This window comes from Sinohyriopsis cumingii, chromosome 6, assembly GCF_028554795.1.
Source record: "Sinohyriopsis cumingii isolate HCF-2022 chromosome 6, ASM2855479v2, whole genome shotgun sequence".
Taxonomy (NCBI): domain Eukaryota; kingdom Metazoa; phylum Mollusca; class Bivalvia; order Unionida; family Unionidae; genus Sinohyriopsis; species Sinohyriopsis cumingii.
In genome coordinates, this window is record NC_142966.1 from 102,299,766 (window position 1) to 102,326,341 (window position 26,576).

Below are 26,576 nucleotides of genomic sequence, written 5' to 3' on the forward strand. Positions count from 1 at the left end.
ATTGCAAGTGGTAGAGTTTGTTCGGTACATTATACACTCTTAGACTTCGGATTTAGGATTATTAGAGATTTAATTCAAGATACTTTGTTGTTTATTCACTTCGCATTCCAGAAAAACAATTGTTTGCTGAATTATAGAAAACGTGTTGGTTTCACTTCTTTCTGTCACTGAATGTAAGATGTTGAGTCGTAACAATATATATATATATATATATATATATATATATATATATATATATATATATATATATATATATATATATATATATATATAGGTATACAGTTTCAGTAATTGCTTATTTATAAAAGAAAACATATCCACTCAAGATCTGCATGTAAATCGATATCTTTATTATTAAATAAATGCTACCAATTGTATGTTGTTACACATGAAGTACTTATGGTCAGCTACTAACATATCCTGCCAGTAGAAATTATGACGGTTTGACTGCAACTTCATATGAGCTCCAACCGTGCCTAACGAAAAATTAGAAGGCCAAGAGGTTCTCCAAACCAAAGACCATCTCAAAAAGGTGTATCTGCCATCGACCTTGCATCGCCAGATTGACTTACCTTTTCTATATACAACCAATCCAAACTAGACGTTTCTTCCATTATTAAGAAGAAATATATTCTGCAAGTGTCAATGGAACCTGCAATATTCAGGTCAGCAGTATAGGACTCTTCTGACTGAGCAACCGAGTACAGTTAGCAAATAAGTGAGAGAACTCGAACTTGAAAAAAGAGACTGGCAAAAAAAAAAATAAAACTTGGGTGCACAGCCATCGCCATAATAAGCCCACGTGAAAGCAACACCATTTTGAATTGCTATTCCATACTTTGTTATATAAATATCCATACATGGTTCTTTTGTACATGGTAAGCAAGCACAGTATTTGAACAATAATGTTTATTTCTCTCCAATGTTGCTATCACTTCCACCAGACAATATTTTTAGTATCGTTTGCATAAACAAATTCTAACTTGGCTGATTGATACATAAGGAAATAAATGCCCGACTTCTCTTTTAGAAAATAGTCGGCACGCCAAAATGCTATATGTCTAGATTATGTATATGTTCCCTTCGAGAATAGGATGGTAGGCGAAAAATAGAATTTAATACATCTTTGTTGAAAAATCAGTCCACACTATATTTTCAAATTATACAGAGAGCTATGATTAAGTCTGCATGCAAATATTTATCGGTCTAAGAACATAGCTGCTCTGGAAGTTGCACTCATATTCAAAGATTGTGTCTGATACATTTCCAATATTTGAGGCTGCCCTCAAAGATTGCTGACACCCAAGCATGGATGAAAATCATGTATTCGCGCCTCATTTAAGCCTAGGCTTGTGCGCGTTGTGAGGAACAATTCATGGGGATAAAAGGTGTTACGCTAGGACATTAAAAAAAAATACAAAACCATTATCTTAGTACTTGACTATTAGCATCTCCAGAAAATGTTGTTATTATTAAAATACTCACTGTTTATGTTGTTAAGATTTATCATATTTTTATTCAGTATATTGGTAGTTGGAGATACTGAAAGTTATCTAAGATGCAACAAACGTAATTATGTACTTTGTCCGGACTTTACAACAAAAGCTGTGTGGGTTAGCATGTGTTTGTAACTCTTTTCACTATGAATAATACTTGGTGAATTTATTTTCTTCTTAAGAATAAAAAATAAAAAATATTCATATTAGAAGGACATTTCGCATGATTATTGACATTAGCGTACTAACGGGGAAAGGGGACGGAGTGGCTTCCCCGGGCGCCAGAGGTCTTGGGACTCAAAAACCACGGTCGCTAGAGGTTTTGGGGCACCCCTAGCGCCATTTACCCTTTGTACGCCATTGATTCTCTGTAAGTCATGCAAAATGTGACTGTTGCTACGACCCTAGGACCTCGATGATGTATCATTCCCTCTTTGGCTCTCATACATTTCAACCCCACGACATTTCAACCCCAAAGACAATTCGGCCACGGCATTTCGACCCAACGACAACCCAACCCCAAGACAATTCGACCCCAGCTTCATTTATCGTGTTTATGTGTAATCATATAATAATGCAACACGGTCATTGACCTTTGTGTTCTATAAGCAAGATCATTAAAATACAACGAAGATCACTGATTCAGCTGTTCACTTTTACACACAAAAGATTCATGTGCCGCTGCATGCATATTGTGAGGTTTTAAACTGGAGCTAACATCAACGATCTTAAGGGCTAAATAAAAAGTTAAGTTCGTTTATGATGCGTAATTAAAAAAAAGAAAATTCTAGTACCATAAGGACTTTCACTTTTGTTCTTTTAGAAATCAATATAACTCTGTTAAAAAGATATACTAGCTATAGTATGCAAGTAAGGTGTAGGAAACAGAAAGGCATTTAATGGCTTGTGTCCTTCATACCACGTCAAAGACCCAAGTGATCGAATACTATTTATTAATCCAAGGAATGGAATGCCAAGTTCGAAGGAAAAAGCAATCAATATATGAAAGAACAGTCGTACTTTTTTCATTGGTAATAAGTATGTTAGGCATCACAGACAAATGATTGACACAAACTCATTTTCTTAATATACATGTGAAAAGACATATATCTGTCCGCTATCGTTAAGAAGAGAGGTTTGGTGATTTTAGGAAGGGTTTTGAGAATTTAGGATGACATATATGTAAGCTTTCAGTCATTTTCAAATTACATCTGTATATAAGGAAGGCATCTAGATATATATAAACTGGGTATCACCTGATTTATCAACAGATCGTCTTGATTCATATATTTAATACGGTACAGATTACAATTTGCAAAAATTATTCGACTGATTAAACGAGATAAGGCTGATTCTGTTAGTTTAGCAAATCAACCATTATGTTAAACACGCCACCCAGAAATATAAGCTCTTTTCAAATGCATACGAGCCGCCGCGCTGGTCTAAAATGAATTGATAGGAATAATGTACAGCTAGCATGACGTCAAAACCCCAGCCTATAACACTACTGTTGACATTTCTGTGCAAATATTTGGCAGGTATATACTGTCTCGGGTTTAGGAATGGCTGACTGTCGCAGGATATAACAAGATCAAGACGTTTTTATTGTTTTTGTTTTTAGTGATTTTATCTAATGCCCTTCGCACTTGGTGTCAAAATATGATCACAAGGAAAGTTAACTTTAAAAAACATGTTCTAGTGGAAGCATAAACATTATGTAGTAATGGCAGTCAGACCGATGACTCTAATTAAAAACAATTCACAGGATTGACTCTGATGCAATTGATACAGATACCAGTACGTACTGATTACTATTAATGATCGCTCCATACTTTACACAACGTTACAATCACAAAACAATTCTAAGACAAAACGTGGAACTTAAGCTAGCAATCGATGAAACTAGTAAAGACATCCACAAATTGTTGATGGAAATGCCTCTTGAATCTATTTGAAAACAGACACGAAGTTTGGCAGATTTCATTTTTTGTCAGCGTACAGTACAAACTTTTAAAAACTATGAATTTACTATAAAAAACAATACATATATATATAATTTTGACACATTTCTTCACATGGTTTCCTAAAATCTAAGACTTGAGTTATGTGTTCGAACAAAAAGAAAAGCACCACCACCAATCCCTAGCACATGTTGCCCATTAAAATAAAAATCATGCCTGCATAAATAGCAAAGCAGGCTTAAAAAAATCATTTTATTTTTCCTTCCTTTGCAATAGACCAAATATCAAATACGCCAGTGCTTGCTATCATTAATATTATTATTATTATTATTATCGTTACTGTTTTTAAGAGGGTCTTTTCGCCCTAAAAGTATGCAGAAGCAAAAACATCCAGAATGATTTTTCTTCAATTTTGATCTCTTTTGTTTATCTGCATCAAGTTCATATTCAACTAAGTGAGATAGATCCACAAGCTACACAAAGGTGCAGGGAATCTACGCACAGGCAGATAAAAGATAATTGTTTTAATTATATTGATTTAAATGTACGTCATGCTTTCATATATCGCGCTGGTCGTAAACACTTATGATGGTAAATAAATATTAAACAAATAGTGGACATAGGTTCTAATGCAAAAAGTAATGATTTATGTGTCATTGTAATAATACTATAGTCAACAATGTACAACGTTTTAGCAGTATTTGCCAATTGAATCAATTTAACTACGAATCAGAATCAACATTTAATGTAGCACAGTTCGCAACAACGTCCGTTTCGCAAGGAAAATGAATGCTGCGAAGGATATTACTAAAGCGATCTTGTAGTATTTTCATTTAAGTTTGAGTTGGTGGTTAGCATGCAAAACGTACATGTAAAAGTTGTAGACGACATAAGATTGGAGTCGTGGAAAAAAACATTCATGGACATCGAAAAGGTTTCTAATTTTGTTTCTAAAACTGGGATACATTTTCAAGAATGTGCTCTAAATGATGGCCAGACGACGAACGCTAGGACTACTACGTCAGTTATCATGTAATATGGGGGGGGGGGGGAAACCCGCACATTTTGGGTTCATGAACCGACTACGGAAAAAATACATATGTGGAACATTATTATCCTCTGGCAAACTGCTCTTGACTGAATGGTTAGTCCATTTTGAAGCAGGTTACATTCATTTACCCTTCACCTATGGAAAACAGTTAGCCATGGTTTATATCCTCGATGAGTATGGTGGGAGCATTACCATCCTGAGTTGTTGCAATATATATATATATATATATATATATATATATATATATATATATATATATATATATATAATGGGGGGGGGGGCATTGCAGGTCATACAGTCCTAATAGAATGCACGAGGCAATGTAGATGGATATTTGATAGCCATTGTGTAAACCTTGGTAAGTTTTTTAGTCGATCAGTTACTATACTACATCACACAAAGAACGTCATCATATGATCCAAAGAGCTCAATTTCTTTGAAAATATTAACGAGTTCAAAATGGCAAGAATTGGCACAACATTTATAAACCAAAATGATATTTATCAAAGAAGTCGAAATCTGAGGCCTACTGCAGAATTTAAAAGCCATGAAACATATTGAGTGATATAATATATGACGTCATACAGTTTGCCAAGTCAAATGATCTAATACATTTCGTGGTGCCTGTGTCATACCATTTGTACGGAAAGGAAAACTGAATGCAGAACCATCCTGTCAGAAACTGTAAAGGTCTTCAGTAAATATGAGCAGTTTCTATTGGACTGCACACTTAAAAAAGAAATTATGATTGAGAAAATTGCAAAAAACTGGTGCTCAACGGAAATATAAGTTTATTGACTTAGAGAGATTTCTTGATGAAGAACATTGCATTATCCGGATTAAAAACCATGAGAATTTTTATTGTTCCAGGACCTTGGCTACGGAAATTGCACTTATTAAAAAAGATACTTTTAATTTCTCAGTTTCGTCTTAAGGCAGCTGTACATTTTGAAAAGAATAGGATGGCATCGGTCAAAAAATTTCAAGCCGTCATGAATCGCTAAATCCTTGTAGTGTAAAAAAAAACAAAAAAACAACCCATATGAATTAAGGTGAACAACTATCTGATGAATTCGTTCTCTGGACTGGTCCATGACGTTGTTTTATTCGTTCTCTGGACTGGTCCGTGACGTTGTTTTATTCGTTCTCTGGATTGGTCCATGACGTTGTTTTATGGTATTTTGAAAATTCCTTCATCCAAATCCAAGATGGCGGACATAATGATCGTATAAATACTAAATCACCTATGTCTATTTGTAACTGTTATTATGTTAATTTGTAACGTGTCGCCGAAACTACTGCTATTTCCAAAATATAAGACTTAAGGCAAAACATATGGAGATCAGGAATCAGTATTACAAACTGCTTAATAATGTGTTAGTAAATATATTCATTGTCATTTATGGGAACAATGATATATTACAACCTTGCCAGATGTGTGACTTACTAAATCTAAATCGATTCTAACAGAATACACATCGGTCTACACGAGATAGTGTTGCTATTTTAAGAAAACCTAATTGTGACTGCTTCGCTTGAATTCTTTCTATTCATTGTTCTTGGAGTAGTAAATAAAACTTGTAAATAAATTTGTAACTAACGCCTATAAACAAAATGATGATTTTCTAATTTCTTCTTTCATTTTTTGAAATCAGATAATTCCTTCTAAACTCCGCAAAGAAAGAAAATACGGATAAGAGCAAAGCCTTTTGATATTTGCTATTCGATTTTTTCATGCAATCAAGTCAAAAAACAAACAGTTTGGGTATCAATCAAAAACGCTGCAGTCACTACGGTGTTTTCTTGGGTGCCATTTATAGCATTTAGTGTGCTAAAATATGTCGTTAAACCCATAGCAGCACCCAATGAATATATTCTCCTCGAAAACATCCGTTTATATGACACCAAGTATATACAGAAACGACATATTCTTGGTTTTCTTTAGGTTTAATCGGTTCAGGATTAATTACAGTGACATTATTAGTTTCAAGCAGCCCTCGTCTGTGATCAGCGATTTCTGGGTAGGGATATAATTACAAAAAAAAAAAAAAAACTAAAAAAAAAAACATCCATTGTTTAATATTTGTATATTCTGAGGTAAATCTAAGGTTTTGAATGTAGTTCAACGTGATAGTCTAGCCTGACTCAACGTGCTTTGATAAAGTATTTTTCATCTGGTTCCAACATCGGCATGCTGGAATTTACTTCTGTCGCCTATTTTAGGATTAAATACTAGCAAAGCCTTGACAGACATGCAAATTCGCTCACATACTGAGGGATATGAGGCAGGACTATGGATAAAAACTACAACTGTTTCCAGGACAAACAGTCCTGCAGCTTGGAGAACAGGCATATTGAAGCAACTTGACCTAGGAAACGCCCCAAATGTCAAGATGCCGGACATTACAAGCACTTATTTGTTATTTGCTAAATCTTTAAACAGTGGTTTTAATGACGATGAGGAACAAGCCTTTGAACACTAAGGTATCAACACGAACCTCATCTGTGTCAGGAGCACTTTTTCAATATAGATGGACCCTTGATACAAACTTTAATAAATCCTCGTCCCTTTCCTACTTCAGTATTTTTATCAGTGACAATCGTGGGCAGATAGTCGACTTTGCATTTTTATCCAGAAATATGTTTCTGCGTTATCCGACGTCCAATAACATTCATACGTAGTCTTTCCCGCTTTCCCGACACAAGAACTTGTTTGCATATGGGGTTCATACTAGGCGTATGATAAATTAGTTGCATAATGTGTTATAGTGTCTGTATTGAATAGTCTTCTTTCTAATAGGTCCGTTGCACTCTCACATATCATCGATTACCGCCAGTTATGGCATATACAACTGATTGCGTGTGAATCTTGTTATTTTAACATTCCTTCGTCTACGTGTTAGTTCTTTTCAACAACAAAAAGAAGAATATCATGACGACATCGATGACGTTGGTACAGGTGGAAGGACGCCAAAGACGATGATTGCATCAATAACAAGGCTGACTAATAAAGATTAAAACGTTATTTTCTGGACAGAAGCCTAAAATATTGTATATAATATAGTTATGTTAAGCCAATAACAACAGCTACATACCTGACCTCTTTTATTTCATCACAATAAACACTACAGACTCATTATTTAAAATTAATGACTTGAGACAGGTAAACAAAATAACAACCTTTATGCTGTACAGTGGCTGATTAATTGTTTCTATTTCTGAGCAAAGGTCGGATGATCATGTCATTTATTATTATTTACTGGTCGTCCACGCAAATTTAGTATAAAAGTGCTGCCTTTGCTGCCGTCAATTATATATTGTTGGCAATTATTATTGACAGTGTCTACCTGGAGCTATAATTAAGATCAAGGAAAACGGTTGCTGACAAGGTAGGAGGAATTTTCGATTGAAATGTAGACATTCGACCATATTATATAAAAGAAGCTTAATTTGGTAGGAGCTGTAATGTATATTCATGATAAGCATTTATCACATGAACATTTTAACAAATATATTCCACAAACATTTAAATATTCAAGTCTTGTACATTGTTGTCGTAAAATTATTCCTAAATTACATCGTAATGCTGCCAAGTATAATCTCGAGACATATAATTAACTTTTAATGAGGGTGAGTGGTTATTTCCCGCATAGTATGGATGATTTATATATATATATATATATATATATATATATATATATATATATATATATATATAGAGAGAGAGAGAGAGAGAGAGAGAGAGAGAGAGAGAGAGAGAGAGAATTTTCATTTCGGATACTGCGCAAAGCTAGGAACTGCACAAATATAAGAAAGAAGAATAACGAATAAAGGAGTAATAAAAATATACATATAGGATAAATTAATTGCATACAGGCAAACTGACGGACAGAAAATCATATATTTTTAAGATGGAAAAATGTATAGGTACTTACATACATGGTTACATGCATACGTACAATCCTTAGCACGCACACACGCACGCACACAAACACACATACATACATATATACATGCACATACATACATACATACATACATAATACATACATACATACATACATACATACACAGACACATACATACATACATGCATGCATGCATACATACATACATACATACATACATACATACACACAAACACAGACACATACATACATACATACATACATACATACATACATACATACATACATATCCAAATATTAAGTTGAAATTCGAGACAGATTAGATATACAGATATTGATGCTATTTTTTCTGCGAATGGTAGTTTTCTGGCGAAATTGTATTGGCTAAATCTATTAAAACATGTGCTATTAGTGCTCTCTGCCAGACAATAACGCTTCTTCCAGCTATTATTAATAACCTAATTTCCTCTATATGCTTTTGTCAGCTATTCGTAATGGTATAAAAGAGATCTCCCACAAGAAGTTTAATTGACAGTAAAGGAACAGCGGCATATAAGTTACGTTTGCTTTACTGGGAAGAGGCCTTTGTATACCGGACATCAAACACGTACAGCTTTTGTATACCGGACATCAAACACGTTCAGCCTTATGGTTAATGCCACAAAGTGAAACTTCTCACACAAATGTTGAGCTTGCGGAATATAACTATGGCCGTATAGACTATGAGGAAGAATATATTTTAAATTCAACAATTCAGAGAGGCATAGCTAAATACAGGAGACGAACTGAGTCTTTGACAATGGCATCCAAAGAGGAAACAACACTAGATAACTTCTTTGTTTGCTTCATTTGTCAACAATACCTACATGAACCGAAGGAACTTCCTTGCAAACACATGGTCTGCCGAGACTGCATACACTACTATATTTTGAACAACGCACGGGATCAGGGGTTCGACTGTCCTAGCTGTCAGAAGCTGATAACAGTGGCCGACCCCAGCAGACCCTTGACTGAGTGGGCGGATATGATGTCCACAAACTACGAACTGATGAACAAGTTACAAAAGATGAACCTAGACGAGGTGGACATATGTTTGAAATGTTGCGAAATCTGCACTGGAAAATTCATTGATGTTAAAGCAACAAAATACTGCCGAAAGTGTAATATTTTCTTTTGCGACGAGTGTGCCAAAATTCATTGGTTGTTGAAGGGTCCAAAGGGCCATTTAATCGTCTTTCTGGATCACAATGAAATTTTCAAGAGAGACCCTCTGCTGAGCTGTGAATTAAATTCCATATTTAATGTCAGGCGCAAGCTGTCTAAGATTTGCAGCGGCGGAGACAATGTAATGATGCCTGATGAAAACTCGTACGATAAGGTAAAATGCCTCGTAACTGGTGCGTGCTTCTTGGATGACGGTTGTGTCGTCATTGTTGATCAAGGTAACAAGAAGCTGAAATTGTTTGATACCTTTTATCATTTTATAACAGCCATGTCAATGGATGCATATGATATTGTAAACCTTGGTAACTTTTTAGTTGCCCTGACTTGTCCTGATGAAAAAATGATGCGTTTATATAATTTACAGGAACACAAATTTATTGAGACTGGAGACATTGAAACAGAGGACGCGTGCTATGGAATGTGCATAATGAACGATAAAATAGCAGTGGGATGTGCAGGGTCGGTGCCAAATTTGAAAATTTTCGACAACAACGGAGAGCTACATACAATCCGAATTCGAAGTGGAATGTTGACACTAAAAGTACCAAATTATGTAGCATATAACAGTAGCAAGAGTTATTTTTATGTATCTGATACAGAAAGTAAGTGTGCCAAATGTTTTAAAACGGATGGAAGCATTGTTTGGGAGAGGCAAATCAAGGACGCCCGAGGACTTGCCGTTTGTCACGACTATCTCCTCATGGCACGACAAGAACAGAGTACGGTAGATATCGTAAACCACGAGGGACAGTGTTTGAAATCCATCATCTCAATAAAAGATGGAGTCCACAAGCCACATGCAATCTCTGTGAGAAGCGCCGATGATCGCATTCTACTTTTGTTGAGCGATGACACGGATCTTGTTAGTGTTTTCACTCTTGAGGACCCAATGCTTGAGGATGCAGCGAACATATATCACAACAGAACGAAGATCGCAGAGGCATCTATCACCTCTGACTCGAAGAAATGGATGAAGACGATGCTCTGCTCCATTCTCTGATAACAAGACTTATGGATAAAAGCAAGCAGCCATTACATGACTTCCATCTGGCGTTTACGAAACTTAATCTGAAACAATTATATATATATATATATATATATATATATATATATATATATATATATATATATATATATATATATATATATATATATATGGGTGTGTGCATGTATATACCCACGAGAGAGAGAGAGAGAGAGAGAGAGAGAGAGAGAGAGAGATTTGGAATTTTAACGTAGCTTAAACAATTTTTCAGTCATCCCTACGGTGTCTGCAGTGTGGCAGTTTATAGTGACGTCTAGCGCATGCCGCAGTCATGTAGCATCATTGCGCACTTAGGCACATTATTCTGACACCAGTCCTAACACTAACCTCTAAATGCTGAGCTCCGGGCGAGGCACTTGCTAGTAACAGTGATAGGTCATCACAATGACCTGTTCCAAATTGCTTTAGTTTTGAACGATCGTTGCGCGTATCGGTGAGGATGAGAAATAAGTAATTTATGGTGTCCAACCAGCTCCACGCATGAGATATGAGCAATAAGTATTCCAATCATATATCTTAATACCTATGTAGACTGAATAAAAGAAGATGTTGAGACCTTATGGAACTGTTTTCAATTTTGTATTATGTCTTATCTAGGTGCTGGTTACTACGTCCTAGACAAATAACTGGAGTGTATATGTACCCGGCTGCCCTTTATTGTTCAGAGGAGGGGTTTTGGAGTTCGGAAGGGTTTTGGGAGTTTGGAAGGGTTTTTGAATTTATATTGAAATGCTTTGACGATTTACAGAAATACCTACGTATATGAAGAAAAACAATATTCATTGCTGCAGACTTCATATGACTTGATAAATCATCTGAGTTCTTACGATTGATACGATATAGAACACGATTTGTCACGAGTATTCCACTAACTAAATAAGATATACATGATGAATTCAATTTAGCAACTAGTTTGGAAAATAAAGGTCAAATCACGGCATGTGGTGATAGAAGCTATTGTCCCAATGCATTGAAATCGCGACGTTGGTCCGAATGGGTATTACAATTACTGATAGCATGACGTCAATACTTTTCTCAATAATACCACTTTCGAAACTTTTATGTAAATATTTGACATGCCTATACTGAGACAGTTTTACGATAAAGTAACTCTCGCATGATATCATGGATTAATGCTTTTTCATTGATTTAATCTATTGCGCTTTCGATGATATAAACTGCAGTTAAAAATATACCACCACCATGCTGCTTGTGTTATAAATGTCGTAGTGACAATTAAATGATATGAAGAGTTGGGAAAACACGCCAATATATCAAATTCAAAATATAATTATATATATCACCATTTGTGCATATAACAAAGAAGAACGTTACATAATGGTGACTAAAATGCCTGCGTAAGATATTACATGACGTTGGGGTAACAAACCGAAACAAATGCTAACAATGGAACAAGAAAGGGACCGAACTCGTAAAGACAACCAACAAATGTTGATGGAGTAGCCTGAGCCTGAATTATCTATGGGTTGTTTTCACCGACGACACGATTACCAATTAAACTTTCATAGCATGTGTTTTATGCCATGACTTTTGTGTACAAATATTTTTGGCGACAACAGGTGTTTGTGCCAAAGACAGTTGACAAACCAATTTAATTAGTATGGTCAAATATTGTGTTTGTTGTGGAGATCATGGACTGAAAGAAAGCGATAACCGTTCAAAGACGTTTCATCTTCAGTGTATTGAAACGAAACACGTGTCTAACGTAACATGACTTTGTGTCGAATGTCAAAACGAAGTATTCCTGAAATGCTTTTAGAAATATGAAATTATATGTTAACAATTAGATTTTTAACTTGAACGATAACCAGAATGATTGATTTCAGCCCATAAAGGGGCCCCGAGTGGCCGATTGGTCTAAAGCGCTCTTCGTTACGGATCACTGCCATCTCACCTCTGTCTGCGTGGGTTCGAGTCTCGGATTCGGCTAATGTGGGTATGTGAGAAACCTTGCCAGTAGCTTCTCGTGGGTCGGTGGTTCTTTCCGGGTTTTTCCCGAGTTCTTCCTCCACCATTAATACTGGCCGCTATGTATAGCCTATCGTGTGCTAAAAAATGGCGTTAAACCCTACAACAACAACAACAACATCAGCCCATGAAAATTGAAAATCATTAAATGTTTCTACTTGTTTGTGTAATCATTTGTTTATGCGTTTGTTTATCGATCGGTCTATTCGTTTATGAAAGAATAACAAAGATTGTTGAAATTTAAATGTTTTATTTGAAGAGAATAAGTAGAAAAGTCACGCATTTGGTCTCGTGCCGTTGACACGTACAATATAATGTTATGTATTATTATATTTTTACGCACAAACTGAGACGTGCCTTCGTAATTATGCGGGAAGAACAATGTTATTAGGTGCCGGTTTGCGGGGCTAGGGACTCAAAATGGCGGATATGGAAGTACACATGTTTTGTAACGTCACGTGAAAACAACGGATAAGAGTATAGACACAGTCTGACATATATACAATGCTGGGCCCTAAGGCAAGGCGAACGAGGCATCCGCCTTCGGCCCTACGCTTTTAGGAAATCAACTCCGCAATGCAACTTGTTTTGTTTGGCGCCCTGCTCATCGCTTGCTGCCTTGGGCCCTGCACATCCAAGAGCCGGGCCTGCCAAGAATTAGAATTATACAGTGGAAACTCAATTACATATTATATAATAACACGTGTGTTAATTTCACAATATGTCAAAGCGACAACATGTGTGTCTGTTAAGATCAAGATTATGTCTAATTACTCCAATAGGTGAAAATGAAGTTTATTTCTTTAATTACCAAGGACCATTTATTACGATGCTGTTGATTCTTTTTCCGCTTTATTAATTACAAAACGGGTTGTTATCCTTAAAAATATGCACCGTCAAAATATCTAAAGTGGCTTTTATTTCCATTCGCTAAATTCTCTTCCGTTCATGTTTTAGTGCAAATTCGTTAAAATGAGCAGTCACCTGGGTAATATGATAAGCAACTATTGCTATCAGCATACACTTACCCTCCTTGCATATAAAAGTCTAGCTGTTAGTAATAACTGTTGTTCAGAAGATTAAGCTAACATTCTGCATATTTGATTCCAGAGAACGTCAACAGGCATCATGACCGTTCTGTATTTTATCTTCCCTGGGCTAACGGAGTCTGGACGAGTTCATGTCCTTGCATAATGCACAAATGCATGGGCATTCGCACATATGGTCGACGGGGTGGTGGTGGCTTAAACATGTTATGGCCTACATCCGTTGAAAAGTAGTAACTGACCATTAGATGTTGGTCCCCACCCACCTACCCCACCCCGATAATTTTGTTAGAGCCCCTCCACGAACGTTAAGTTACTTAAAATCACTTATCTGTAACCCTTACTGAAAACGACTGCAGCGTTGGGTAGCAGGCAGTTTTGTGGCTGTGCTTGGTTTTGGTCTTACATTAATTCGAAGGACCCTTACTTGGCGTTTGTGTGCTCTTTTAACCCAAATATAACAACCACGAACTAACCGTTTAGGAACAATTTAATTACAAAACAAATATGACCGCATGCATTTTTAAAATTTTGTCTTTATGTGTTGAAGTTACAAAATCAAGGCAAAATATAGCCACTAATGTTCAAAGTGAGGTAGACGTGTGTACAATCTCACTGTCGGTTAAGATCTTGCCATGCGTTTTGAGTGAAACATTAAAATTCACTTTATTTAACATAAAGGCATTTGCTAAAAGATACATTGTATCTATTTCCCGGTAGGTTTTATTCCTATCGCAGCATATAGCTGGCTCCTGCTTTTGGAAGACATCCAGTCGCATGCTCACGTTTAGTGTTTCTCATGTTTCAGACAGACGAGAGAAAAAGAGAGAGACAGAGACAGAGTTGGTTGTTGCATCTAGAGTTCATTTACGGTGACGCTTCTAAAGCTTAGAGTTATAGAAAATTACCCTCAAGTTTGTTTTCCCAATCGCAATTTTCGGTTCCTGCTTCAGTTCTTGAAATTAGTGTTGGCACATCTTGTATCAACACAGACTTGACACGGAGGAAAAAATATATTCTATGTAGATCTCTACTAAAGACCGAAAGCACGGCGTGTGAATGTTTCTTGAATCTGAATGTGAAATTAACTAAAATTTTTTAATGAACATTATTCACTTTAACCGCTTGACTTGAAAGACGGTAATTCATGTCACTAACCAAAACTTTTTTGGACGCAGTAATAACGGAGTTTGCGGCAGAGTAACTAAGAAGCTCTTCGCCACATTTAAAAATGTTTTCACAACTTATTACAAATAAACTATAATGTTTTTAAATCAAGTTATTTGTTATATCGTACAATATATATATATATATATATATATATATATATATATATATATATATATATATATATATATATATATATATATATATATATATAGTCTCATACTTCATGCTTATGCTCAAAGTTAGATGAGGTATGAAAATCAATACCTGAATCGAAAAAGGGGACGTCCATTAATTATGTCAACAATTTTTAGGCAATTTTCTACCCCCCCCCTTGTCAACAACTGTCAAACTTTCAGTGACCCCCCCAATAAAATTTTACCCCCCCCCCCCACAAACTAACAATATTTTATACGGCTGGCTTTTATACTAAAAATATGCTAAAAATAGAATTATGGAAATTAAAAGGTCTACACAGATTTCAAATTGACTATAACACTTTGAATTCATGGAAAAATCGAGAGTTTATATTCTAGCTTCTCTCATATTCCCAAAGGGAAGCCAAATGTTCCTCAATTATTATAATGGGCATAGTGGCTGATTTTTTGTAAAAAATAACATTGTTGACATCAATTTATCTTGAACTCTCCCCCCCCCCCCCATGTCAACAATTGTCAAACTTCTTCAAACCCCCTCCCCCTATTTTGTTGACATAATTAATGGACGACCCCAAAGGAGTTGAATAATCTGAAACATGTAAGCTGCAATATGGCTATTTTTGGTCTGTGGCAAAACCCAATCCCAACAGGCAACTACAATGCACGTCTTCATGGCAATGCCGTGGAACGTAAAGCATACACACCAATATTTATATTCTACGTCATGGAAAATATTTCACGTAAACCCTGTTTCCATATGCTAATAGAATCTATTCCTAGATACATCCTCAGCTTGTATTTGGTGCTAATACTTGAAAAATAATGGCTTCTTAAACCGCAAAGGATATAATTTTAGAAAAATAAAATAAAAATAAAAAACCCGGGAAAGTATGTGACACTGACTTATTTTGTGTTCACGACATATGCTTATCTCAAGAATCAGATACAATGTAAGTTTGATGTCAATAACTGTAGTATATAATTTACAAATTGAAGAATGAAGGTCGCTGCAATAATGCAGTTATTTTTTAGGAAGTTTTAATAAGTGATGAAACGTTAGCCAAAGTAACCCAATTTGTATATGAGACACACGCCTATTATAATATGTACTCATAAATTAAGTTTGATGGTCTTAGGTAAGAAAGTATCAGGAGTAAAACATGAATATGATTTTTAAGCAATTTTGAATAAATACAGGAAAGTAGGTCAACACAACACAATTTTGGATCAGGATACATGTACATCAGAAGACGCATCAACAGCATGCGTTTGATGTCAATATATAAAACAATATTGCGGTCAAAGCCTGACAGGAAGCAGAGAGAGAGAGAGAGAGAGAGTAATAAGCAATTGGGAATAAATAATAGAAAGAATATCAGAACGACCTAGTTTAATGTAGTTTAAACCAATTATCTACATAATGTAAAATTGAGCTGAAACCTGAAAGTATGTTTCCATTGCGATTAAATACATATCGATGCAATTCCGCACCGCCTTTGGTGCGAGAATGAAATGACCGGTTGCTTTTTATAATATTATCTCACAGTATTGTAAAATATCTGGGCTTTATTCAAAGTGCTAAATTTTGTTATTCAAATATTTTCCTTTTATACGACAATGGGAAATCGCGTAATTGTACGTCATCCTATAAAATACAACCTAAGATACTATATTTCTCATTGTTTAGCAGTAATATGATTTTGGTGCAAGCAACTTCATTCCAATGTTATTTAGAGGGTGTCTACTATATACATATATATATATATATATATATATATATATATATATATATATATATATATATATATATATATATATATATATATATATATATATATATATATATATAAACGTATACTTGCTTTCTAAGTTTTCTAAAGTCTACTTGATCCATGTTTTTTTAATTACTATTTTGGCTTAGTTTCAGGAGGCATTTAGGAGTACTAGTGATTGTGAACTCGTTCCAACACTGATTGTGTTCTTCTTATAATATAATGTTTGTTTGGGTTGGTGTTCTGCGGTGTAATTAAACGATATATTCTCTATTATTGAGACAGTGGAAGTAGAGTATCTTGCCTAATGACGCACGTCGGAAGACAATCTATGATGGTCCAGTTGTAAGATTCGAACCTGCACCATTACAATCAAGAGTCCCGCACTCTGACCACAGTATAGTCCTGGCCCCTGTCTCCATTAGCTGGCTCTGACTACATGCTGGATAGCATATGCAGCCTATTCTCTATCCACAAGCCCGCATTGGTTTCTTAAAATCTATTGGGACCACTCCAGTGGCTAGTGGTTTGAGCGTCCGCCTCGGAAGTGGGAGGTCGTGGGTTCGATCCCCGGTCAAGTCATATCAAAGACTTACAAAAATGGTACTAACAGCTGCCTCCCTTGGCGCTCAGCATTAAGAGGGTAGTGTTAGGATTGGTCGGCCTGGTGTCAAGATAATGTGACTGGGTGGGACATTCTGCTACATGTCTGCGACATGATGCTACATGTCTGCGACATGATGCCCCAGTCATTATAAACTGTCAAACTGCAGACATCGTAACGATATGATTGAAAAATTGCTAAAGCTACGTTAAAAATCCAAATCACACACACACACACTTACACACACACGCAAACGCACAAACACACACACACACACTATTGGAAATAATACTTTGGTGTTTCCTTAATTTCTTCGAAAACACTAAGACAATATGCATAATGATTTATATTGAATAAACTCAAATATATCTTACATTTGTGGACATTAAAGATCAAATTTGAACCCGAAAATTTTTATTTGAAATGTTTGATATAGTCATAGACACTCTTTATGACGTAGTTCTGATAATAAATCATTCTTTTTCAATGTTGGCTACTTGTTTGTTAAGAAACACGATTTTCCATGGTCTGAAACTTCAAGAACCATACATCTACCGTACTTTTTGACACGAGTAGCGAGCTTCGTGGTGTTTGTGGTGCTCCATAGCAAGTTTTTTTCGGATATGAGGTATGTTACTAGCTTTCTTGCACAATTTTGATAAAGTTGACTATTTTATTAAGTTAGAATATGTTTCCATGTAGAGAGTGACATTTTATCTGTATACTCCATTGCGATTATCTAATCGAATTTACTGGACATGCTTTATCGATTCACATAAATGTATAATTTTATACGTACGCTAAAATAGATCCGATCATTTAGGGAACCTGTTGCTCGCAATTATCAAACCTATGTGTGTTATTTTTGACCTTGTTAAATGTTTTCTCCGCAAATTCAAATTTTAGCTATTTAATATTGTCTTGGTATAACCCATGAAAACTGTTTCATATCATCGATAATAAATTCTTAAACGTCTATTTGCAATTATACATAAGGCTGTATCAGTGGCACGCAAACGCTTCTATGAAATTTATCTAGAAATAATCGTCTGAAGGATTATGGGAAATATTTGACCAGGATTATAAAACCATTTTGAATGTAAATCAACGCATTTTTTGTGTGGTGGTACTCCAAAGATCTCTATGACAAACAATTCCAGTAAAATCATCGTAAGAGCCATTTATTTCAATAGCTGGTACTTTATTCAGAGAATATCAGAATCCCCTTGGCGCCTTTGCTTATTATATGTCTGTAATGGCATCAGATGCAATATTGTTTTAATGATTTGATTCTAAAAGTACAGCGCTCTTCTGAATATCTAGATCAATTATACGTAATTATACATAATTGTAATAGAACAAGACAGATAGCCATGCATCCTTATGTAATTATATTTGGCAATGATGTTTCTCTGTAGCCCTGCTCATTTCCGCGTCTTCGGTTCAAATCTTTTTTATTGTTTGACTGTAAGATTATTATCAAGCAATACAAAGTGTATATATTTTCGCTATATGAATCTGATTTGGAATGATATTCTGTTTTACACTTGGGTACCACGAAAAATTTCTGAACACACAGCGATACATACTACGGTATACCGATATTCTGTTGAGGAACAACAGTTATAATCTCCAGCTGCAGATGCCTGACACTAATTTGTAAACACAATTTCCGTGTGTCAATAACTGGACATTTTCTGTTCTGATTTAGAGCAAAATAACACCATATTAATATTACATACATTATATTATTAAAAAACAATAATTATCTCTTGTTAAATGAAAATAAAATATCACAGCTCAAAAGAAACTCGCAGCCTTCCCACCCCCAGGAGTGAAATTAGGACAGTAGATGGACTTGACACGTCTATATAAAGTGTATAGGGTAGTCTGTTGTCTGATGTCTGTTGTTCGTCCGTCAGTTAGCAAAGTTTGTTATCGCTATTCCTCCTAAACTATTAAGATGATTGCCATGAAACGTCACCCACCCAACCCCCACACACATGTATCCCAGGATCTAGCTGGTCTTAAATGAGAACGGTTCCTATCGGATATCCGATATGGGTGGCATACTGGTCATTTGGAATTTTTTTTCAATCGCTATTCCTCCTGAACGGATGATCATATCAACATGAGGTTTTCACAGAAAAGTCTTCTTATGATATCTACTTGGACCTAAATTAAAATGAGGCCATATTTTTGTGCCCAATGGCCGCAGCAGCGGTCAACTTAAAATTTGTGTTATTGCTACTCCTGCTGAAGGATTGTCCTATTTACATGGGGCTTTCACCAGAACACTTCTATGTCTAGTTGCTTCTAAGTGAAAATGGTTATTAATCTGATATCCAGTATAGCCACTAGTGCAACCATCTTGAAAATCTTCTTTCTGCTATTCCCTGAACTCATGGTCTTTTTAGCATCGTATTTTCACTAATAAACTTTTTATGAAACCCAACTGCTTCTAAATGAAATGAACGATATATTTTCCAAATTATGATATCTAGTTGGTTCAGAATGAAAGTGAGATGAGCAATATTTTGTCCAATACGACCAACAATTCGACCACTTTTCAAAAAGTGCTGATGTACATCGAAAATGTTTCGCATTCAGGCATAAAATGATTTCAATATTCACGTAAGCCGAAACACTTTTGGAATATAGGCACACATATCATCAAACACTCTTTAAAATGAGACTTTTTATTATAACGATATGGCTAGGGAAATATTTATATGCGTGGGTTTTTGTTTTCCACCACTTATTTGCTTCTGGATTTAAGTGTCATGTTAGTTTCACTGTTCAATATATTCAGGCACAGGATGGGTCATATAAGCGTAGTACTTACTAGTATATATTTCTTGTCTGAATTTGTTAGATTTGAAAATATAGTGCCTAATATGAGAATATAATAGATGATACAGACTATAGGAGATAACCCCCCTTCCTCTATCTGGTTATTGCCACCATTGCCTTATTGATAGCAGACATGTTTACTTGGTAAAGACATGAATGGTTCTGTTAATGGTAGTAAATGAACATCAATTAAATTACAACGATTCAGGAACTTTTGTAAACATCAATAACGCAATTTATCAAGAAGAAATAATTCCGTTTGAATAATAACCAGTGCTCGAATTAAAGATCTGAACCTTCCTTGAAGTAACACGCTTGTCTGATAGAATCAACCCTTGCGCTAGCTGAATTTGTCCAAGCATACCGTTTCCATAATGAAATACCTCTATATCGCCTGGGGTTTAGTAGAAAGTGCGAAAGGAAAAGCCTTAAAGAAAAAAAAGCCTCTAGTGAGGAGTTTGTGTCTGTACAGAATGTGTGTGTGTGTGTGTGATTTGGATTTTTAACGTAGCTTTAAAACAAATTCAGTCATATCGCTACGATGCCTGCAGTGTGGCAGTTTATAGTGATGCCTAGCACTGGGGCATCATGTCGCAGCATTCTAGCATGATGTCCCACCCAGTCACGTTATCCTGACACCGGGGCGACCAGTCCTAACACTAACCTCTTAATGCTGAGCGCCAAACGAGGCAGTTGTTAGTACCATATTTGTAAGTCTTTGGTATGATTCGGTCGGGGATCGAACCCATGATGTCCCGCATCCGAGGCGGACACTCTAACGACTAGGCCACCGGTCTGTACAGAAGCTAAATTCCATCTAATAGGACTGATATATTCATTGTGTTTTGTCAATAAAAATGCGTCATTGTTATGGTTCATTAAACAATGACTGAACAAGTTGTCTTGTGGCAAAATAAATAATTCAATTACTGCCTAATATGCTCTAAAGATGAGGTGTAAAAGATAACGCCTTAGCGTTTAAAACATCCAGAAATTGGAATTGTTTTGGTTTTAGTTTTTTGTTGTTTACGGCACACGGGCTCTTTAATGGTTATAACACGTTGCGACACGCAGAAAAATGCCTTAACCACTGGGCTGTTCCTGTCACTAAATAGACAATAGAGATGTATTTATAAATAAAATAAAGTATTAACAAAGAAAACATACTGGCTACAAAAAAAAAATCAAGTTCACCAGCGAATCGTGCTTCTAATATCTATTTCGGACAGAAATTCCAGCCATTTTGCGGCGAAATCCATAAAGAAAAGTCTCTTAATTGCCCTAAGTGACACAGTGTCATAAGTACACAAGCAAGGTATGGTCACATGCGCGTGCATGCTGGTCATGCGATTTTATCGTTTTATAGCAAATTAAGTTTCTAAGAAGGTTACTATAGTAGGCCGGTGCAGAAGTAAATTGTTAAAAGCGTATTTTTGTACAGACCAAGATGACCTATGCTGGCATGATATGTACAAAACGACACGATGATGTAAATCTATACTGCAATCGAAAATTAGTATCGTAGTGTAAATTTATGCCAGTGCATGAAATAATTTGAAATCAGCCAGCATCATTAAAGGCTTGGTGGTGGTAGAGTGGCACGCTAAAAGGTACATAAACAAAGTGTTACTGATATTAGTCGTGTGTTGTTGGCCACAGGAAACTGCACTGAATTAATTGCAATTACACCAAAAGCGCGTGTATGTAACAGAGGTAGGCTGCATGTACTTTGGGACCACTTAGACACCAAATTGCATCGGTGTTGTCGAACATAAAGCGCACGTCTAAAGATACATTAATGCATCATATACTTTTGGAAACTTTTATAACTAAGGCCGATACCAAACAACGCACTAATACTTAGCGATATAGCAATTTCCTTTGTTCTAGACATCCTTGTCTAACAATGACAATTAATACAAATGCGTTGGATTATTCCACATCTGTTCAAAAAACGTATTTCTTACTGAAGTAGATTATCAGACCTGATCTAGTTCTCTGGCTCCTGTGCAACTACTATTTTTAAAATTGGTTTTCGTTCCAAACCAAACAATGAATTGTATATAGTTTTGAAAATTAATATTTGTTTATGGGGTTGTTTTTTCCCATTAACTCCTGTACCACCGGCATTGCATCTCAGCTGCATAATGTGTCCATAAATGAGTTCCTACGAGAAAACTCATCATATGCTTCAGTAATAACTTTGAATTTTTTTAACATTTTCGGAAGTGCTGAGTTTATCACGTTGTTAAAGCTCTTTAATTTCAGAGGTAAGTAAATCTTGTTTGTAGTTCGCAATCCCATAAAGCCTTAATAGAAGTGATCGACTTTGAAGAAGAAAAAAAAAAACGGAGCTTGTGAAATGTGCCAAGGAAACACTAATTCTAAGAACGAAAACTCACAAGCAAAAACAGTCGTAAATGTAAATTAGTCCATACCACAAAGATACACAAAGTACAAATACGTCGATGAATGATTGTCTAAAACGTTTGGAATAAAGGTCTCGACGGTTCTGTCGACGATTAAGCGTGACTAACGTGGACATTTGGGGGAGGGGATTGTGCAGCCAGAGCTGATAATTAATTTACGACCACTTATTAAAAACAAAATTATAACCCCACACTTTGTAGAGGTTGAGATCGACCACTGAGCAAGTTAGTTTGCATGGAATTACTAAATCGCTATGCTGCTGTGAGAACCGTGAATCAAGTCAACACGCAGTTAAAAACCAGTCAGCCGAAAGAAGTACCGATGGAAAAAAAATGAAATTTTGATTTGGTCATAATTATCGAATTTATAGAACAATGAGAACAGCTTCGAGGTGAACTGTCAACTTGGGCGAGTTCTAACATTTGTGTGTGTGTGTGTGTGTGTGTGTGTGTGTGTGTGTGTGTGTGTGTGAGTGGGTGGGTGGGTGGGTGGGTGGTGGTGGGGTAAAATGCAATGATGAATCGTTGGAACTATATATCGCATCATGAGAACTTAATGCCGAATCGTTAGATTATAATAGGGAGAGGAATGATACGTGATATGTAATCCCCCACCATTTATGGTGCTTTGGTTATCGTTATCTGGGAGATGATCGACTACGGTCTTATTTCCCGGATCGGGTAATTAATGAATAAAATATGAAATTAATGGAAGGAATAACAGATCTGAGCGAAAATATAGAATAGAACAATAGTCTCCTCAGTGTGTAATTTGTACACATTTAATCAATTACATAAACAAAATGAAATCGAACGTGATATTTGAATAACACAGCTTATCGTAGAAATAGAATAACAAAATGAAGTTGGAATTTTCTTTGTCAATTAACCAGCTTTAAACCTTTGATCCTGAAGATATTACGGCTGCATTTAATCTTCGTAACGTATCATGTAGGCTCATTGGAAAGTTATGCCAGGATATCGGGGAAAATTTTCAAAAACTCTAAATAAAAAGACATGCAAGACAGATATGAAGTATCAAGTCTGCATAAACATTCTCACATCGAATACGCATATCAAGCGGTGTTTCAGCAATGGCAGCCCATCGTCTAGCTACAAAACGATATACCTTACAGTCTTACTTCTTTTGTCCATTACTTCAGTGAGACTGGTCGTAAGGATTCATGTGTGGAAGGCATTTGAACACAAGACCATTTTCAGAATAAGCAATTTTCGACCTTACAGTTTCTTTCCAATTTTCTTTATCTGTCTGTTCGAAATGCTACAAGTAATAAGCAATATAGCGAATCAAAATCAAACTTTTTTAATTTATGACACACATTTCAAATTAACCCGGTAACTCGACTTGCATCAGCTCAAAATGAAATGAAATAACTTAACGTTAAACACTCGTTTTGTATGGGTAAAATAAATAATGTTGTAACAAACAGCCATACATACAATTATATATTTTAATGGATACATATGTAAACAACTTATCAATTCTTTTATGAAAATTGTATGCAATTTTATAAAATGCCATTTTTTGAGGCCATTAGGAGACAAAGTTGTCTAACATATTGTAACAACCAAAGGGGTTTCTATATGCTATACATGGCGGCCAGTATTAATGGTGGAGGAAGAACCCGGGAAAACCCCGGAAAGAACCACCCACCCACGAGAAGCTACTGGCAGGCTTTCTCACATACCCACACTGGCTGAATCCGAGACTCGAACACACGCAGACTGAGGTGAGATGGCAGTGATCCGTAACGGAAAGCGCTTCAGACCACTCTGCCACTCGGGTCCCCTACTCAAATAGTAAAAATCATATACTTTACTCATATGGTAAAAAATGACGTATTCACCAAAATAGTGAAAAATTATGTACTTTACTCAGATAGTAGAATGATGTGAAATTGGGAATTATATCATACAATATATATTTACAATCCCAAAATACTGGGTATAACAAACCCCAAAATTAGCCCAAGGCCATAAGAATACGTGAATGGAGTTAAACAAAACACTCCGTCACTAGAATACTTGGCTACCATCCCCACTGGTCAATCAAGCAGTCAGTTTTACAGGTGACCACCGACCACCATTCAATCCCTTGGTAAATCAAGCAATCAGCGCCCACCAATCGGTCATCAATGTCCGATCACCTGCTACTCAACCAGCTAAAACATTGTTCAATCAGCTCGACGGCTGCTATTCATTTAGCTCTGTCGTCAGCTCTATGGTTGCTATGGGCAGCTTTACAGCTGCTATGGTCAACTCTGTGGTCAGCTCTGCAGTTGCTACCCCGTCAACTCTTAATCTAATGTCAGCTCCACAGCTGCTATGGTTAGCTTTATGGTCGGCTCCACAGTTGCTACCCCGTCAACTCTGATACTATGGTCAGCTCTACAGCTGCTACCCCGTCAAATCTGATCAGCTGAAAATAAATCTAACACCATGTACTAAGAATGACACGGGCATATACGATAACACGTAATGACGTTATATACGGTAAGCCATACACATTACATTATCGTCATAACACTACAAAGCAGTAAGCATGTTTAGATGTGAACCTACTTGTGTCCTCTAAGAAGCATATGTTACTGAAGGTTTCTTAATAAAATGCAGCTTTATCGCTAATATATATATATATATATATATATATATATATATATATATATATATATATATATATATATATATATATATATATATATATATATATATATATATATATATAGTTATTAATTAGTTATACGTTTGTATTTGTGTGAGATGAGATAGGTACATTAGAAAAAGTGAGAATAAATAAATAAATAATTGGGTAATTTGTTACTTGATGTATGTTTAGGTTTGTATGTTTCCCTGTTTTTGTTTTAGTAATGTTCTTATTGATTGGCCTTGCTTTTGGGGAGATCAGGTAAGACCCGTACTACATCGTGTTATCCGCGCAGCTTAGGTATCGTACCATCATCTGCTCCTTAATCAGCAAGGCCATGCTCCCTGTACCGTTTTATTTATGTGCATGTTGCTGTTCGGTAAATCACATGTTAATTTACTCGTTAGAGGACCAGTAGAGTTAGATATTTTGTTGCGATTTAAAGCGTTATTATACATATTTAATTATGTTACTATCTTCATTATAGAGTTAATATACCCTATCAAATTCATGTATATTTTCCTATCTGTAATATTGTTTGTAAACAATAATTGTTTGGCTTCTAATGTGCCATGTTTGTTTTAATTGTATTCATTACTACTTGTCTATCTGCGTCGTTATTAAGACATCCCAGGATTCAGTGCTCCTAAGAGTCTTATACATTTAACACACGTCTATATGGCGGTAAGGTTTTAATGAGGTGCCTTTTGAAGGCGATCTCCCCTGTTAAATATTTATCATGCCGGTATAGGAAGGGCCTACTAAATATAGAGGCCGATGCTATACCTCTCCAGTTTGTCCAACAACCCTTGTCGACGGCGGAACAGTCCTTTATTATTTATTCCATCGTATAAAATGTACCAATCACCAGTCATACATACTGCACCTGTAGTCAAACAATCTGTTTACACAACTAGATTTTAATAGGGACTACTGAGCATCTCATGCGGATCTGACCTAAATTAACGAAAAGGAAACTCACAAACACTTCTCTCCGTAACGTTTGCTCCTAGTAATTGGCTAAATATTTCGGTCTGGGGAATATTTCCCCAGAACCGACTTTCCATAATCAAACAAGTAATCACAAACATCTAAGAAATCCTTAAAATGGAAAGTTATAAACGAATGCGCATACTCCAGATTTATTACACTATCAATCTATTAATTTTTTTTTCCATCAGTCTATTCATCGCTCCATGCTCATTATC

At 35.8% G+C, this 26,576-nt stretch overlaps 1 protein-coding gene across 1 annotated transcript; it reads left to right on the forward strand.

Moving 5' to 3' along the window:
* The first annotated feature begins 7,829 nt into the window (after positions 1-7,829).
* Positions 7,830-11,245, forward strand: LOC149797583 (uncharacterized). Its single transcript, XM_089962486.1, has 2 exons — positions 7,830-7,897; positions 8,902-11,245. Exon 2 carries the CDS (start codon positions 9,072-9,074, stop codon positions 10,638-10,640), a length of 1,569 nt encoding a protein of 522 aa, XP_089818612.1. The 5' UTR covers positions 7,830-7,897; positions 8,902-9,071; the 3' UTR covers positions 10,641-11,245.
* Positions 11,246-26,576: the final 15,331 nt, after the last annotated feature.

Bases quoted from the DNA above. Each gene is read 5' to 3' on its own strand.
- LOC149797583 (XM_089962486.1), top strand. From the start codon at position 9,072: ATGCCACAAAGTGAAACTTCTCACACAAATGTTGAGCTTGCGGAATAT.